This window comes from Gossypium hirsutum, chromosome A05 (assembly GCF_007990345.1).
Source record: "Gossypium hirsutum isolate 1008001.06 chromosome A05, Gossypium_hirsutum_v2.1, whole genome shotgun sequence".
NCBI classification, from domain to species: domain Eukaryota; kingdom Viridiplantae; phylum Streptophyta; class Magnoliopsida; order Malvales; family Malvaceae; genus Gossypium; species Gossypium hirsutum.
The window spans coordinates 32186682-32205369 of record NC_053428.1 but is presented as its reverse complement, the minus strand read 5'-3'; the positions used below and the strand labels follow the sequence as shown (position 1 = coordinate 32205369).

At 30.1% G+C, this 18688-nt stretch overlaps 3 protein-coding genes across 10 annotated transcripts; all 3 read left to right on the top strand.

Annotated features, from left to right (window-relative positions):
* The first annotated feature begins 226 nt into the window (after positions 1-226).
* Positions 227-4000, top strand: LOC107957477 (50S ribosomal protein L21, chloroplastic). Its single transcript, XM_016892992.2, has 5 exons — positions 227-737; positions 917-997; positions 2772-2873; positions 2952-3026; positions 3770-4000. The coding sequence occupies exons 1-5, from the start codon at positions 375-377 to the stop codon at positions 3839-3841; spliced, it is 693 nt and encodes a 230-aa protein (XP_016748481.1). The 5' UTR covers positions 227-374; the 3' UTR covers positions 3842-4000.
* A 6207-nt stretch (positions 4001-10207) lies between these two features.
* Positions 10208-12984, top strand: LOC107961213 (ubiquitin-conjugating enzyme E2 30). 8 transcript variants are annotated; one of them, XM_041112221.1, is made up of 4 exons: positions 10208-10412; positions 12245-12323; positions 12404-12531; positions 12618-12984. In XM_041112221.1, exons 2-4 carry the CDS (start codon positions 12254-12256, stop codon positions 12864-12866), a joined length of 447 nt encoding a protein of 148 aa, XP_040968155.1. In that variant the 5' UTR covers positions 10208-10412; positions 12245-12253; the 3' UTR covers positions 12867-12984. The 8 variants fall into 8 exon arrangements, with proteins under 8 accessions (XP_040968155.1, XP_040968153.1, XP_040968152.1 ...); XM_041112219.1 differs by having other exon boundaries at positions 12203-12323; XM_041112218.1 differs by lacking the exon at positions 10208-10412 and adding an exon at positions 11527-11636 and having other exon boundaries at positions 12203-12323.
* A 2238-nt stretch (positions 12985-15222) lies between these two features.
* Positions 15223-15937, top strand: LOC107961214 (cypmaclein). The gene is made up of 3 exons (XM_016897412.2): positions 15223-15365; positions 15467-15506; positions 15595-15937. Exons 1-3 carry the CDS (start codon positions 15306-15308, stop codon positions 15765-15767), a joined length of 273 nt encoding a protein of 90 aa, XP_016752901.1. The 5' UTR covers positions 15223-15305; the 3' UTR covers positions 15768-15937.
* Positions 15938-18688: the final 2751 nt, after the last annotated feature.

Sequence of the window (18688 nt, the reverse complement as noted above, 5' to 3'; positions counted from 1 at the left end):
CCATTTGACACTTGAACTTGAATCCCATAAGAATTAGATGATACAAAATTATAAGATTAAGTTACATCATCACTTAAAATTTAAATATATATAATTAAAAAATATATATAATTTTAAAGTTTCATATGGAGATCACACTTTTATAAAATCCAAAGTAGAAACTATTAGTTATTAATAAATTATTATTTAAATTTAATTATAAGCATATGCAAATCTAATCATATTTATCTATTTTATTTTTGAAAGAAAAAATCCAAAGGGTATGTTAGACATTAGAGAATAAAATGGATAGGATAAGTCTATTCTGCTATAGAGGTGAATGATTAGTTTTTGCTTTTGCAGTGGGCTAATCTCATCTGCATTACTCAATACCAATGGCGTCTTCTGCTACCTTTAGTACTTTGGTTCTCTCTTCTTCTTTCGCCACTCAATGCAACGTTTCAAATCGTCACCACCAAAGTTGTTTTCTTTCTTCTCCTCCCAAAACTCCCATCTTCTCTATCCCTAAACCCGTTTCTTTGAAGCTTACTTCTCCTCCTATCCTCTCCAAAACACCCACATTTTTTACAATCCCCAAATCTTCTGAATCCGACGCTGCCGTTGTCGATGTTGAACCTGACAACGTCGAGCCCGAACCAGAACCCGAAGCAGCACCAGAACCGGAACCGGAACCGGCATCGGTTGTTGAGGCTTCCAAGGAAGAACCCAAAAGGGAAGAGATTTTTGCTGTTGTTATGGTGAGTTATGGCTTTGAGTTTAGAATTTATATGCGTTTTTGGCATTTTTAAGTGCTATTAGTGTAGTTTGGCTACTACCCTGAATGTATTTTTGGTTTTAATGTATAATTCGTGTTTATTTCTAACAAAATTTTATTGCCTGCTATGTGTTCGATTAATTTACTTTGGTTTTGTTTTAGATTGGGGGTCGCCAATACATTGTTTTCCCTGGAAGATATCTCTACACCCAGAGACTGAAAGGTGCAAATGTCAACGATAAGGTTGGTGATTCAGATTTTTTACGTTTTCTTAGATCCTCTTGTGAAATTTTATTTACTTCAGGAACTGTTATCTTTGTTGAAGTATTTGAATTCCTTGCACGGTCAAGCATGCCTAAAACAAGCTTGCAGTCGTGATGTGGTTTGTAATGTTGTACTTTTGCTTGCATTTTTTAATTACATGGCATAAGTGGTTATGCATAATCTTCCGGTCACAATTTGGAGAGGGGAGAAAGGCAAACAGCCAAAAGTTGTACCAAATAATTGGAATATACTTTGGCTTCCATTATCATGGAGAGATCGTGAAATGGCAATGGTGTTATCTTTCTTGGTGGTTTTAGCTTTTGCATACAAATTTTGTTCGGTATTGTAGTCATTCAATATTTCTGAAGTGATTGCTGGATAGTGTATTCTGTCTACTGGTGTATCTCCTACAAGATTAAGCTCTTGTTATTTGGCATGCATTTGAATAGACTAGAGCTGGCCCTTGACCATTTATTTGGTTGTGCTTTCCTTTTTCAAGCACTTATCTTTGGTGGAGACTTAACAGTATTTATCCTATTTTTTTCTACCTTGCTAGCTTTGGGCATTGGTTTTTTTTTGAAGAAAGCTTTGGGCATCAATATCAAACATAGTGGAATGCATTTAGCTGATACATTTGTTCTAGGAACTGCAGTGTTGTTTGTTGGAACAAAGAATTGATTGATTGTCTGTTGCTTCATTCATCTATGACATGAAAATATTGGATATTTAGTTTTCTTTGTTTGCACAGATTACTGTGATGGAAGGTACAGAGCTAGTTTTAGGCATTTGGGTTTTGTCGATCAAGATTGTTATCATAGGTGAATTGCCAAGAAGGACCAGCAATCTGTAGATCTAAAGAGCATAATGAAGTTTTTGCTTGTTCCATTGAAAAAACCCCGGATGTATGTGAGAGCATACCTGAAAGTTTTGATAATAATAATCTAAATGACATATCTCTGGTATAGTAGTGCTCTACAGACTACATATATGAGAAACGAAAGAAGAGAACACATTAGTATCGCTTTCCCACCACAAACTTAATATTGTAAAGCTAAAGATTATATGCAACATGGACTTAGCTCATGTGGTGTGAAGGTTAGGCTTTAGAATAGACTTGTTAGGTTGAACTCTAACCCTATGTTCTTTGTGAATTACCATCTTTGTAACACTTCAAATAGATGAGAAAAAGTTTCGTCCTTGTTTTGGTATGACTATTGCTGCACTTCTCTCACGTTTTTTAAGTTAGTGTTAGAACTATGCTGTGATTTGAAGGTAAACACTTTCTGTTATGATTTGAGAAACAAAGACAATGATTTTTTCTCCCTACTACTAATGTGCTCCCATTTCAGCCTGTGGTGGGCTTTTTCTAAATTTATGAGCTTTTATAGTTGAGTAATTTTATTGCCCTCCCTTTCAAATAGTTCCCTTACTGATATTGAATCAGTTTAAATTTATGTTTGAAGTATTAGGAACTTAAATGAGATGCCTATCGTGGACACAGGGACCTTCCTGAGTACCTAAAATTTAAGAGCTTTGTGTACTTGATATGTTTCCTGGAAAACTGTTGCTTTCGTTAATTTTTGTAATGGCCGTAGATGGTGTTACCTGGCTGTGATAACATGTGTATCTGTTCAATCACTAGACTTGTGTGAACTTTTTATTCCAGAGTATAGTCATTTCATAGCCTGTCAACTTTCAATTTCATATTTTGTTGTCTACTTCCTTAAAAGATCAAATTGATTTTGTTTCACAGATTGTTCTAAACAAGGTATTACTTGTGGGAACAAAAACAACTACATATATCGGAAAACCTGTGGTAACTAATGCTGCTGTACATGCTGTTGTTGAGGAGCAGGTATATTACCTCCTGATATCTTGCATTTACCCTTTTTTATCATATTGGAAAACCCATGTATTTTCTTTTTACTTGCAGGGACTAAACCCAAAAGTAGTTGTCTTCAAATATAAGAAGAAGAAAAATTATCGGAGAAATATTGGACATCGACAGGTACAACTTTTTGGCTTAAAAATTGATTGGTGAACTAGCTACTGAATATTATGATTCTGATTTCTACAGAAATATAATTTTTGATGGTGATAAAGTTGTTTGGTATGTCAAATAAATATGTTATTATGTACTATTATTCTATTTACCTATTTATTTGCTATCGGCTGCATTCGGAGATGCAGTGAAATAAGATTAATTCTGTCATTTAGTTATCTAGTTCAACTCCACCAAACCGAAGCCTTCTTTCTTCACATGAGCTGTTGTCTCTTTTGGTCCTGGGACCTCTTCCTGAACTTGGTTTCCTGTCATTTGCTTATATCTTTTTGGAGCCATGAATTACTAGCTGATGAATTTAGTTCTTATCATCTGTTTTCTCAATTTAACTAAACCAAAACTACTGCCCTCCTATCCTGCTCTCCATCTTTTGTTTCCTCTTCTGGCTTGATGCCACTTCCTGAAGCTGTCTTCATTCAAATTGCCGCTTGTACCCAGCTCATGGAGTCACAGACTTCGAACTGGTTGCCAGCATAGCTGCCGAGTCCATGCAACATAGTCCTGGATATTTTTACTTTCTTGATATTGACATTTCTTTCTCATAGGTGCTAAATATATAACCTCACTATTTTTTTATCTGTATATGTTCCAAAAATGCTTAGCAGTTCGAGCTATGCTAAAAGAATATTTTTAGATGTTTTTCTTTGACCTCATAATTATGTGAAGCTTTTGATGATTTACTGTTGCAGCCAAATACTCGGATAAGGATAACAGGCATCACAGGCTACCAAGACTATCCGGCTGTCACACTCGAGTCCTAAGATTCCTTGTGGAGGATTGGATGATAAGGAGCCTTAACTTATGAATATATCATGGAGTTCCTTTCCTCCACTTCATTTTGTATGTATTTGGAGTTGGCTTGAAGATTGATATAATTCTAACAAATCAGCATTAATTGTCAAAATGATTATTTTATGAAATTTTGATTACCAACAATTTATTTCTTTTCCCGAGTTTGCATCTGCCATACTAAAGTTCAAATATATATTGAAGGAAATGCAAAGACTGCACGTCTTAAAAGTAAGGCTGGTTTGGTAAGTGGAACTATTTTCTGAGCAGGTTCGGTTGCGTTATTTTGGATTCCTATTATTATATTGAGTAGATTACACTCAAGGTTATCTAATAAGTTTTACGATTTGGTTACCTAAAAATTACAAAATGATTATTGAATTATTCAAAAGTTTTTATTTAAGTTATTGTATTGTTAAGTTTAAAAAAAAGTTTAGCTAGCGAGTTTCAAGCGACAATTCAATCGGTATGAATAGTATCAATCGATGAGTAGAAAAATATATTTTAGATTCAAATTGATCTGATTGTCAATGATGTTATTTCTATTTTGATTCTTAAATTTATGATGTTCAAAGCTGTTTTATAAAAAAAAATTGAATTGTATAAAAAAAGTAAAATGGGAGTTTTCAATTGGTGCAAGCAATGTGAACAGAAAATGTAAGTGATTTTAATAATCTGGTGACTTAAATAAATTTTTTGTATAGTCAAGTGATTTAACAAAAAATATTATATAGCAGTAATTTAATAATAATATCCATACTAATTGAATTAAGACTCATTTGATGTATTGTACCTTATTTTAATCTTAGTACAATGTTGAAATTTGAAAAAAACAAAATTAGAAATGTTAAAATTTGAAAAAAAGAAAATTAGAAGAAAAATACTAATTCAACAGAGGTAGCATGATACTAGTAGGACTTCTTTTCAACCTTAAAACTGATATGCACTGACAAGTACAATTGATGCTTATCCATTATCAACTACTCTCATCATAGAAGTTAAATTTCAAAATGTAAACTTAATTAATGTATTTATATATATATATATCAAATACCACCTATTGTCATAGGATTGTAAATGAATCGAGTTTGAACGGACAGACCCATGTTCATATTAGTTTGTTTATTTTTTAAATTTGTTCGTGTTTGGTAGGAATTTCAAAATTTTTGTTCGTGTTCGTTTATTTAAAATTATGTATGTTCCCGCTCATTTATTTAATGTTCATGATCATGTTTGTTTAACTTAATTGACCATGTTCACAAACATTAAACGAACGTGTCTTAAACATGTTCACGAACATTAAAGGAATGTATTTCAAACATGTTAATGAACATATAATTGAACATGTTCATGAACATATAATTGAATATGTTTACGAACAAAACTGTACACATGAGCAGTGACAATCAATAAGCAAAGAGACTCCCTCATCACTCCATTAACAATCCATATTCAATCTTCATTCTTCAATTTGTACCAGCTCCTTAATCACCTCCTCTTCATTCTCGGTGTCTTGTAGACCTAATTTTTTACCAAGTTCTAATGCTTCTTTTGCCTCTCGCCACAAAGCCTTCTTACCATTTATAAAATCATGAGTTAGCATATTGTTGTTAGGGTTTATTTTAATCTGATTACTTTTTTAATAATTTAGTCAACAATAAACTCATAAATCAAGTCAATTAATTAATAATTTTAATTAATTCGTGTATATTTTTCATGTAACAAAACTTGAATTTAAGTACTCATAATCTCAAAATCTCAAAATTACCATCTTCACTAATATAATCAAAATTTATATTACAATCAAAATACTGATATAAATACCTATTCGAGCTACAATAAAGTATAATCAAATTATTTTAACATAAACAAATTAATTCCTAACATTATAAATCATATACAATCAAGCGTTCAAATAATATTGTGTACACAAAAATTAATTTATATAAACTAATTATTTAACTAAGTTTTATTAAATCAATTTCTTTTTGTAACAATCCGATTTTCAATGGTGCCGGAAAAGGTGGTTTCAGAAATGGTCCAATAATTTTGTTGAATTACTAGTTAATTTAGATGTTGAGACTAATTTGTAAAAGTCCAATTGCTAAATATTTTTAATTGGCCAAAGACTTAAGGACTTAAACTGCAATTAGCCAAAGGTTCAAAATGGGAATTAAACTATTTTGGAATATGTGTTAAGGGATGATGGTGGCTTAAGCAATAAAACATGATTAGAAACTTAATTAAGAAAGACTAATTAAATAAATCGAGTTTAAATTATGCTATAAAAGCAAAATTAGGTGGAAAGAAAGAGAAATTGTCATCTCCTTCATCCTTCTCACCTGGATCTTCAAATAAAAGAAAAGAAAAGAGAAAAACATCCCAAGGGTTCCAAACATTCGGTCCTTCAATTGATCAAGAATTGGATCAAACCAGATGTAATCGAGAAAAAGTTAAAATTGTTAATTAGCCCCTAAAGAATCAACTTATTTGATGTTTTGATCAGGTAAGTTCATATGGTATTTTCTTTTACTTAGTTTGTTATGTATTTGAATTGTATGTGTGTGCGAATTGGTACGATCAGGCTAGAATTGGACTAAATTGAAAAGTGATGTTTATATGTGTAAAAGATTCTCGTGTGAACTTAGTAAATGTTAGGATATGATTGGAATGCCAATAGGGTTTTGTGCATGCTTGTATGAGATTGATTACAGACGTTACTAAGATCCAACATTTGTTTGCGGATTCTCAATTATATCTAACACAAGTTTAGCTCGGACGAGTAAACTTGATGTGTCGTTTTAAATGTTTAGCTCGAACGGGCAACTTGACATGTATATATATTCAGCTCGGAATAGTAATTGGTGTAATGTAGATACATGTGTATCCAAATCCGTTTACTACGGTTCATTGAGTGAATCAGTTTATTGAAATTGAGAAATTGAAATGGGATGAAATGAACTTGATATTTAAATGGGATGTTATTGAACGAATTGTGTAAGAAAAATTGATTAAAGTATATTGCCTTTGGTATATATGTAAATGTAACATCCCTTGATTGAGTATGCATTTGACATTGTTATCTAATGTGACATGAATTGACATGTTAAGTACTTGTGATATCATGTGATTTGATTGTAAGTTAATGCTCACCTTGTTGATGTTTTGAATTGCCATTTCTAGCCAAACTATGCCAAGTTATGGTAGCTTATTGTGTTTAGATAAAAGATACGGTAAGTTTTGTTTAATATATACATATGTACTTACTAAGCATCTTATATGCTTACTTGGTTTATTTTCTCTTTTCCTTGTAGATTGTCACTTTACGGAACACGTCAAGTCAGACCGTTTTGAAGCTTACGCTATCACCGAATCGGTAGTTATACGAACATTTTGACGTAATCTTTAATGTATAAAAGTCTTGATGAGTTGAAAATGGTAATGAATTTGGTATATAATGATTTTGAATGTTGTTCATGGCAAGTGATTTTGTTAATGCTTGATTTAGCAAGGTTTGATGCTTTTGGGAAGTTGAAACATGAACCTATTTAGCTTGGTATGTTGGTAGGATGAGGTAAGTTGGTACCTAGTTGAAAATAGTATGTTTGATTGACATGTTTGAGATATGTGTTGGTGTATATTTGAATAGGTTCAAGTTAATGCCTATAAGCCATCAAGGTATATAATGTACACATGTGTGTGAAATGGTAAGTTTCAATGTAACATAGCATAGGTAAGAATTGGTATTTGCTTGATTTGGATATTATGTTTTAAAGGCATTGAGATGTTTAAGTTTAATTGAAGTTTAAGTAGTGAATGTCTTGATGAGATGTTTGACATGAATGTTGAGCTTGTTTGGCATGTTTTGAATCAAGTGAAGTTGATGCATGGTGCATATATTGAATGGTTGGTTGGAAACTTTGAAATAGGTACCAAAATGTGCATTTTTCCAAAAACAGAGGCTATGTTACGACTTCGGACTTTTGACGTCACAGCGTTACTATTACAGTGAATGACGTCATGATGAGCTTAGGCTTGTCGTCACAACGTGACATATTGTGATGGCCATGTCGTGATGAGAATCAGATGAAGTTACGATGTCAATCCGTATATTTTAAATTTTTTACAATTTAGTCCAATTTCGTGCTTGGGTTGACAAAAGAGCTTTCGTAAGCTCAATTAAAACTTGAAAATGATTGTTTAATATTGAATGTGAATGATGTTTAATCTCATGAGTGATTGATTAATTACTACATTTTTTACTGTTGTTGGTCCGGCAACGAATGTAGCATTCTGTAGCTCGAACCCGTCGATTGGGTCGGGCAAGGGTGTTGGGAAATGTGTCCATATTATAGTAAACATGTAATTATTTTCTATGTATTTTAATAATGAATAAATAAATAAAGTTAATTTCACATTTCACTGTTATACCTTTTGTGTTTCTATCTTTCGTGTTTTGCATACATAACAAAATTGTGACAAACAAATATTAGCTCATTAATTCTCTAAGTTCAAACTGATGATAAGTTGCATTGTAAGAACGTTTACATTGCGAGAAAGACAACTTGCTTCAGTAGATAATCTAAACGAGTCCATAATCACATAAAAAAATTAAAGTGATCCTTTGATTCAAAAACTTAGAAGGATTATTATGTCGTTTACAATTCCAATTGGGGAGATGACTAGTTTTGACTATCGGAGCAGTTGACTCCACGAGTAGAGACATAGATGTACTCATTGGAAGAATAATACATTGGATTGGACCCAAGTTGAATTAATCTTGAATCCTTTTGTGAATTAATTCACTTGTGATGTTAATGATGTGATTTACCTAAATCCTGAGTTAGTTACTAACCATGCATATGTAATTCATGTGCTTTGATGTAAGGAGACTTATGCTCTAAAGATGATCGAGGCCATAGCCAGTATGTTGGGTACATGACTTGTGTATGGAATGAATTTACTATCAACAATGAAATTTATAGCTCGATTAAAGAGTTAACGATATCCTCTCATTAGCATTAATGTGTGGATTGATAAATATGAAACGTGACCACTTGTTGCTTATTCTCAAACGAGCAATTTATCACAGTTATTTGTTCGGTGATCATATTAATCATTAAGAAAACATAATGGTGACAATGAGATAAAATAGGATTGTATTGAGTGAACAAATTTAACTCAAAGAAATCAATGATATCATATGAAGGTAACACATACATGACGATGTCATTGGACAAAGTAGCTGGATAAATTGCTTTTGTAAAGAGTAAACAATAAGGAGCTTTTAATCATGGTACTTCTTATGGAATGACTCTATGATTAAGTAAATTGCGATTTATCAGAATGACACTTCTGGACATAATTGCAATTACTAGAGCCCAATTGTAAATGTTTGATTGGTCCTTTTGCTAACTCAACAAAAACTCGATCAGACTGCATATGAATTAGAAAAAATTTCTACGACTTTGGAAATAGTTTAATTGAGTCTATTTATTTTAAGTGGAATTAAATTGGACGATTGTGAGAATTTTTCAACTAGATAATTTAATTAAAAAATTTTCTTGAAAAATTAATTTTGAAAAATCTAAATGATTTTTGAGAAAATTAATTTTGATAAAGTAAAATTAAATTAATCAAATTAATTAAAATAAATATGATATTTTTGGAAATTAATTTTCAAGTCAAACAATTGGCCTAATGAGTAATTGAACTTGAGATCGAAAGTTGGAACCGAAAATTAAAAACCGAGACCGAGACCTAAAACTGGTCGAACCAGACCCGATATGTGAAATTGGACCGACGGTTCAACCGGTGGCTAGACCAAATTGGTCGGGTCATCATTGGCCTGGACCGTACCAACTTGAGGTGATGTGAGGGTGTCGCGCCTGTGATGACACCATCAGGCACAGCGGTGTCGGCGACTACGACAACGGCATTTCGGTGGTTGGTGGATGGTGGATGGTCAACAACAGTGGTGGTTATTCAACAGTTGATTAGTGGAAGAATCACACTCCTATTAGACTCTACCAGATAATTTGATTTCAGATGAACGATTTCAAAAATAATATTATTTTAATAAATATTTATCTTTATAGTATTTTATTAATTTAAAGTTAAAATAATTATCTTAATATTAAATTAAATAGATTTAATAGATAAATATTCCATTAATTTAATAGATTTAATATTAAATTTAATCTAATACTAGTATTAGATTAAATTTAATATTAAATCTATTAAGTTTGATCTTAGTTGAACTCTTTAAACTTCCCTATATAAAGTGAGTATTGGCTCATTATTTTTCACAAACTTGAATTAAAGAGAAAGTTGTAAAGAGAAAGTTGTAAAGAAAAAATTCTCTAAAGATATTTTTCTTATTTACAACTTAACCTAGACGTTTAGAGAAATTGTGAAATTGCACCATTGATAATTTTGTTGATTTTTTTTTATTTGAAGCAAACCCGCAATCAACAGACGTGAGCCTTAAGGATAGCGGAGAAGACTACTCGGTCAAAGTGTTCATTCTAGACGAATCGAAAGGTACAATTTTGATTAAGTATTTACTATTTTAAATATCACAACTAAATTCTTATTTTTAAGAAAAAATTAAAACTCTCATCTTTCCCTTAAACTTATTTTCCTTGATATTTTTCAAAACTAATATTTGTAAATAGAGGGTGTTACCCTTTTAATTTTACTTAGTCCTAGACCACGTAACACTAAGCAACTTTCTACAGCTTTTTAAATCAGTTTAAAATTTTAATAATTTGAGTCATGAAATTAATTTATTTATATATATCATTAAGTTAAATATATTATTTTATTATTTAATTAAATTACTTATTTTTATATAATTAATTAAATCAATTTTACATGAAACACTAACCTAATATTAACATTATACCTATAAATTATCAAATCGTGCTCAAGACTGTAGATATTAATTAATAAAATTATTTAGGTCTAATAAATTAAATATAGTAGATATTATCATATTACTTACATTCATAACTTAGAAAATGATTAAAAATCCGGTATATTTTAATATATTTGGTATTATAAAAATTTATTACAGAAATTAAAAATTCCAAATTAAATTAAATTTTCTTTAATATAAAATCTGAAACTATATGATTTTTACTAATTATAATTATAGGAGAATAATATATATTTAAAAATATTTTGTAATTATATTACTAAAAAAAAAGTTTTGTTTTGGTCAACAAAGTTATAATTTGATCATTGAATAATTCAAAATTTTTCATTTAAGTCATCGAACTATTCAAAAAATTTTATTTAAATCATTGGGCTAAGTTTTTTTTTTAATGTTTTGCGAATGAACTCCAAGCAACAATTCGATAATCGATATGGTGAATCAGTACTCATTAAAGAATAAAAAAAACATATCGATATGACGATCAGTGTCGGAGATCAAAAAAAAAATTGTTTGAATTTTGATTCGTAAATTCATGGAGTCTAAAGTTATTTTACGAAAAAAAAACTAACCCGATTGGTGTAGGTAGTGCAAACAAAGAAAGATATATAATATCAATTTTAATAGCCCGATAACTTAACTTGTGTACGGCTCGAGAATACAAACTAATTATAATAATATGTTTGATAAAATATATATATTATATAAATAAATAAATGATAAAAACTGATTGAGTCGCCGGACTCATCCTCTCAATAATCAATATCTCTTTCCAGAAAAAAAAAATCAAAAAATCTCAAACTATAAGCCATATATTTAGAACTAGATAGGTTGGTTGGTAAAACTTATTTATTTCCCTCTTTCACTTTAATTGTTGTTAGGGTTTTCCTTCTCTTTCTATTTCTTAGGGAAGTATATATATATTTTTCTTGGATCAATTGAGAAGTACACTTAGGTAACGAAAATATAAATTTCTTTGATGATCTAATTAGGGTTTTGCTATAAGAAAAATTAAATCTTATTTTTGATGAAGGTTGAATGCTGTTTTTTATTGTTTTCGCAAAATATGAGGTTTTTTTCCTTTTCTTTTTAGAATTTCAACCTTATGAATTTATTCTTCAAATCAGAAGCTTTAGGGTTAATATATTGAGGTATGTTAGGGTTTAGAGATACTGTATTATAATCTTGGTCTGCTCTTTCATTTATTCTAGATCCCAGTTTCTCAAGGATTCTTTTTTTTTCTGTTTCTTTGTTTTGTCATCATCAATTATGCGCATTAACAGTCTCCACAACAGTGCATTTAACTCTAGTTTGTGTTACAATCATTATTTATTTATTAGAACAATTATTATTTGTGTGATATATGATGTTAAGATTTTGTTAAAATCTTTTACAGAGGTAGAAGTTTTTTGTTCTATTGTTTACCAAATTTGTGTAGAAATCAGCAATGGCATCTAAGAGAATCACCAAGGAATTGAAAGACCTGCAGAAAGATCCTCCTGTTTCTTGCAGTGCAGGTTTATTTGTTTAAGTCCTTTTCTCTTGTTTCAATTTTGGTTTCTGTTGCAGACAAACAAGTTAATGTACTTGTTTACAGGTCCTGTAGGAGATGACATGTTTCATTGGCAAGCAACGATTACGGGGCCAGCAGATAGCCCTTATGCGGGTGGGGTGTTTCTTGTGTCCATTCACTTCCCTCCTGATTATCCATTCAAACCACCCAAGGTAACAAAAGGAAGCACACGAAACAATTTTAAGAAATTAGAGAAAGCTTACGTACTGATCTACTAGCATGTCATGTGCTTGCATAGGTATCCTTTAAGACAAAAGTGTATCACCCAAACATCAACAGCAATGGCAGCATCTGTCTTGATATTTTGAAAGAACAGTGGAGCCCTGCACTTACAGTTCCAAAGGTGTTATTGTCGATATGTTCATTGCTGGCAGATCCAAACCCAGATGATCCTTTGGAACCAGAAATTGCACATACATACAAGACGGATAGAGCCAAGTACGAGTCTACTGCTCAGGCTTGGACCCAGAAATACGCCATGGGTTAAATATGACTTTAGGACTCTACTCCAACATGCTTTTTATTTTATTTGCCAACTGTTTTTAAAATCTTCTTCTCATTTATTATTACCAAGTATAATTAAATTTATTTCTACTTTTGGTCAATTCTCATTACCCTCCATTTAGTAGTTCATTCAAAGCATATGTTGACATAATTTGGTTCATGGCGGCAATTTTTTTGGTTTTTTCTCCAGATTTTTTAGACTTTTGATGATTGCTCTTAGCTTTGCCTTGAATATGTTCAATTAAACTGCATTAGCCAAATCTTCAAGTTAAATATATAGGGATGAAAATCATAATTAAACATTATTCAAGCCGTGGTTAAGAGCATGCTGTAGAATGAAAATGACTTCCATTGAAATGAAGTCTAATGAGTCGAAAGAGCTGTTTGTTGTTTTCAGTAAGTACTTATTTTAACACTTTTATTTATAGGCGTTTGTGGATTACTAGGTTTGGTCATGTTTGAATAGGAATGATATGTTGAAATTCAATTCAACACCAAAATATTAAGCAGAAAACATTCAATCATTAAATATATATTAATAAAGATAATATCTTCAGTTAGAGAAATCAGATCAAAAATATAATAGTTGGATTATTAAAATATAAAAAGGATTACATTGATCTTGTTGGAAAAAAATAAGTTTTTGGAAGCTTTTAGGTATATTCTTAATTAATGGTGGTGGAGATTTAAATTATAAAATTATAGTTTTCTCTACATATTTTGAATCTGTTTTTGGTGATAGAAGAAAGTTAGGCTACAATTTGTTGATCACTGCAGCCGTGCTCATCTCGTTGTTATATCCTGAGAGACAGTCAATTAACGTTTCTCTAACATCAAAAAAGCGGTCGAATCTATTTTAAGGAAATTACAAACGATTTAATTTTATTTCCAATTTCTGTTTTTTAGATTATATATATATTGTTCTGGTTCGATCTTGTTATTTAAATTAATATTTTACATTACTGTTTATTTCACTAACATTTGTGCAACAGATCTAAGTCGAACTCTAGTCATATTAAAATTCATATGTTTTCATAAGAAAATATAGATAAAATACTATTTTTGTATTGTTTCGAAAAGTTTAGCTTGTTGGATAAAATATAATAGCTAAAAGGTCTCCTCTTAATCTCTTCCCGTATATTATTGAGTGCTTTTCACTATCACCATAAAGTAGATAAACTTTATTAACAAAAGTATTATTGATCAATTTCGAATTTGATCTCTGATCAATCCTTACTCCCTTATCTGATATATATAATATAGCAATTTAAAGTTACAATTAAAGAAAACGTTCTAATGTGACATAGTTAAAATTTTGCTATTTAGCATGCTAATTGTTTACCACGTGTCTTTATTGACTAAAGTTTAAAATGAATATTATTTCAATCTAATTTCCTTATAGAAATGTATTAACGTTGAATACTCATTCATATAATAAGGATCTTATATGTTAATAATCTTTGCTATGATTGATTTAGACATAACTTACGAAAAAAATTTTAAACATGTATTCACTTAATCCAATTTTAATTGTTTTAATATCAAGTCCTTATATACGGTTTTTACTATCCAATATTGAAAAATGTAAATATATGTTTCTAAGTTCCTAAAATTTAAATTTTATGCTCTCATTTTTTTAATTATTGAAAACTGAATTTCATATATATTAATATATATAGATAAATGAGAAAAATATTAAAGATATTATTGAAATCAAACAGATTAATTTATTAATTTACATACAAAATTTATATTTTTTTTCTTTTTGAACCATTGTATTTTTTATATACTACTTTTTTAATGTAATTTTTTTAATAACTTAATTTATATATTTTTATTTTCTTTTTAATCTTTAAATTATATTCCAACTCTATTTTTAGGAGTAAAGCTAAAAGTAGATTAATATCAAATAAATATTAATTTTTTAATAATATTATTTATGAAATGTTACAAAATTTGTACTGATTTTTAATATATTCATATGATATATTTGAATTAATACACAAAATCAATCTGCAGAGAAAAAAATTAATTTATATATAAAAATGATTATGGATAAAGAGAAAAGAATTATAAAAAGGGATATAATTTTAATTGAAGGAAGATAAAGAAGTGAAACTTAATTAGTGTAAAACAAACCTACTGTAATTAGGGGAGTACTTATATAGAAAATTAAGTTTGAGGATGGGTATTCATGTTTTGTTGAATGTTGTTACATTTGAACTGTATCCTCTTTTATATATATTTGGGGTAACTACTCCTAAAAGAATGGCTAAATTGTCTAATATTAGAAATTAGCTTCCTAAAATTAGTTTTGGGATTCATGCCTCTATTCTATAAACCCCCCCAAGCCCAGCATTGAAAGGAACCACAATAAAAAAGGAAATTGGGACACACACATAAAGAGAAACAAGTTTTGAGAATGGCCACCACTAAGACAACCCTTTTGCTTGCTGTTCTGTGTCTTTTCCTAGTTTGCGAGGTACTTTATTTTAAGGTTTTAAACAGCAATTTATGTTGCAATCCATCATGATTTTAAGTACCAACACAAAACTAATCATGCCTTTTCTTGGCAATTCTTAGATTGGGATGCTAATGGTTGAAGCCCAAGTTCAAAGGCCAGGTAAGAGAGTTTATGAATAATTCTACTCTTCGAATATAAAAAGCTTTATATATGAATGTATGCATTAATGGAAAACCCCTAATCCCAGAATGCGAGGGGAAGTGTGCATCAAGGTGCAGCAAGTCATGGAAGCCGGAGATGTGCCTTAAAACATGCAACGCTTGCTGCAACACCTGCGATGGGTGTGTGCCTCCTGGCCCTACTGCTAACAAGGAAGTATGCCCTTGCTATGCCAAGTACAAGAATGGCAAGTGCCCTTGAATCACTTCTTTCTATTTTCTAAACACGCATTCCTCTCATGGATTCATTCTCAATTATCACTTCTATTTATGAGAGGGTGTCTTGTATTTTAATAAAATCTCTTAAAACAAAGAGAGAAAAGAAAAAAAAATGTAATTCACTAAATAAAAATGCAAGTTTAAGCTTGGTTATTTATCCTTCTCCTTGATAATTTCAACTGGTTTTATCTTTTCCCCCTATTTATTTGATTAAGTTTAAGTTGCAAATCTAACAAGTGTAATGAGCTTGATAATAAAAGTATCAAGCACATGAATAAACATGTCCTTGTTGGTACATGTTTAGCTTTTCTTTTTTTTTTTACACAAAGTTTAAAATTATTAACAATTACTCCCAACCTTTAAATAATAGGATAAACGCATTTAAACATGTTCCAACTCACATCCTCCTACGCTGACATCAATATTAGTGCTAACTAAATTAAGACTGATATAATCTGTATTTACTGTGCACACAAGTATCTATGGAATATAATTGTAGCGACGTAAAAATTTTAGCTTGGTCGCTAATTATGGTGATTATTTGAAAATTTAAAAACCGACTTTCGATTTTATTTAAAAAGGGAGTCGCCACCGATCCTTTTTCTAGGTGTGATCGGACACCTAATAAATCATCTTTTTTGAAAAGAAAATTTATCCTCGAACAAAAGTGAAGGCCAAATGTGGGTCTACGCGAAAATCAGAGTAAAGTAGGGTTCGAGAGTCGGTTACGCGCGAGGAAGGTATTAGCACCCTCGTGACGCCCAAAATTGGTATCTTTTAAAACATGTGTTGTCTTGACCTTCAAAAATACGAGTTCAATGTAAGGTTTAGCCGTGATCCAGTTGAAACACAAGAATTTTCAATGTTTTTGATTTTTGAGAAGGACATACCGTTTTAACCCGAGTTGATTGATATTCACCCAACATAGCGATGAAATCGACGACTTAATGTTAAATCGGTATGTTACCTTGTTTATTGAAATAAATTAGAAAAAGATTTTCGTTTTTGATGTAAAGCAAATGGATATGAAATAAAAAATAAAAGACAGAAATACATAAAAGCAAATAATGAACATGACAATAAAATTAACAGACAATAAAATTATGCAAGATTAAATGTAGTTATAGTATCAAATACGAGAACACAATGAATACGCATATGTAAAAAAAATGACATTTAGAGTAAGTTACATAAAACACATGTATATAGATAGTGATAATGCTAGAGATATACCATATATAGTATTTGAAATAATACTTAAGATAGTAAAAACATAATTTGTAATGTTAAAATATATATGCATAATATATACATATACTTATATAAAATAAATATTGAAAAATGTATGGACATAAGAAATATACACCAATATATATACTAATATAATAACACGAAAAAGAAATAAATAATACAAAATATTGAAATGAAATAATGGACACTACTATATATACATAATATGGTATTAAAAAAATATATATACATATAATAGTATTTAAGAATATATACATAAGATAATGTGGAAATACGTACGTGGAATAGTATATATAAAAAAAATATAACTAATAATATTGAAAGTATATATATATACATAATATATAACAATGAACATATACCATACATATTAGAAATACTAATGACATAAAAAAATATTAATAACACCACATAAATATGTACATAGGACAATATAAAATATATACATGGAAATATATAAATAATATATAACTACTAATATCAAAATGTATACATGATAATATATAAAAAAATATATTAGAAAATATATGTACATAATATAATATGAAAAAAAATATATATAATATAATATTAAAATATAATAATACAACATTAAAAAAAATATGATACATATAAAATATAATATTTAAAGTATATATGACATATAAATATATATAATATAATACCCAAGTATACTAAGTACATATACATATGTAAAAGATACTATACTATACATGTACTATATAGATTATAATTAATAATAATACATAATAGGAAATAATAACAAAATAATTCGAAAATAAACAATAAACTAACAAAAGGACTAAATTGAGCACCAAACAAAATTTTGGAGGCGAAATTTGAAATAAAATAAGCCACGGGGCCAAATTGTAACCCGCATGTGACTTAGAGGGACCAAGAGCGGAATATTCCATTTATTAAAGCACTGCGTATCGATGGGGGCCAAATTGAAAAGCATGAAAAATCCCAGGGCCGAATTAAAAAGACAAAAGACTTAATTGCAAAGGTTTGAAAAAGCGGAAGGGCCAAATGAGCAAATTGCCCTTCCGCTCAAAAACACGCGGATCCTGACCTGGAGCGGGTCGGGTCGACCCTACCCAGGGCCAAAACGACGTCGTTTTTGGTTTAATGGGGGGGACCAAAACGGTGCGTTTTAGTCCCCTATAAAAGATAATTTTTTTGAAAAAAAAATCATTTTGCAACAGCAGAAGAAAAAAAAGAAAAAAGAGAAGGGAGAAAAGAGAGAGGGGAGAAAGGAGAGAAGGGTTCCGGCCGGGGGGGTCACCGGTCCGGCCACCGTGCACGGTGGCCGGAAGAGGTAAAATTTTAGATTTTTTTTGTTTTTTTATTTTTTTTAATATTGTATATATATATTTGAGTGTATCAGAGTATAAAAAAAAGAAAAAAGAAAAGCCAACGAAAAGAAGAAAAAAACGATTCGGTAATAGGAAAGAAAATAGGTTTTTCACCTTTTTCCTTGATCTGGGTTTTGATTTGAACAATATCCAATACTGATCTGTTGTTGTTCTTAAAAACTAATGTGTGTATTCTCTGTTTCTTTATTTTTAGACTGCCGAAAATAGGAAAGGAAAATGGACTCCCTTTTCATTTGATTTCATGGCTCTTATAGCCTTACAATTTTATTTTCTATTG

Excerpts from the sequence above, each read along its gene's own strand:
- LOC107957477 (XM_016892992.2), top strand. The coding sequence starts at position 375 with ATGGCGTCTTCTGCTACCTTTAGTACTTTGGTTCTCTCTTCTTCTTTC. Across the intron at positions 998-2,771 it reads GTGCAAATGTCAACGATAAG|ATTGTTCTAAACAAGGTATT; the intron begins GTTGGTGATTCA and ends TTTGTTTCACAG. Across the intron at positions 2,874-2,951 it reads ATGCTGTTGTTGAGGAGCAG|GGACTAAACCCAAAAGTAGT; the intron begins GTATATTACCTC and ends TTTTACTTGCAG.
- LOC107961213 (XM_041112221.1), top strand. The coding sequence starts at position 12,254 with ATGGCATCTAAGAGAATCACCAAGGAATTGAAAGACCTGCAGAAAGAT. Across the intron at positions 12,324-12,403 it reads TCCTGTTTCTTGCAGTGCAG|GTCCTGTAGGAGATGACATG; the intron begins GTTTATTTGTTT and ends ACTTGTTTACAG. Across the intron at positions 12,532-12,617 it reads ATCCATTCAAACCACCCAAG|GTATCCTTTAAGACAAAAGT; the intron begins GTAACAAAAGGA and ends GTGCTTGCATAG.
- LOC107961214 (XM_016897412.2), top strand. The coding sequence starts at position 15,306 with ATGGCCACCACTAAGACAACCCTTTTGCTTGCTGTTCTGTGTCTTTTC. Across the intron at positions 15,366-15,466 it reads GTCTTTTCCTAGTTTGCGAG|ATTGGGATGCTAATGGTTGA; the intron begins GTACTTTATTTT and ends GGCAATTCTTAG. Across the intron at positions 15,507-15,594 it reads AGCCCAAGTTCAAAGGCCAG|AATGCGAGGGGAAGTGTGCA; the intron begins GTAAGAGAGTTT and ends CCCTAATCCCAG.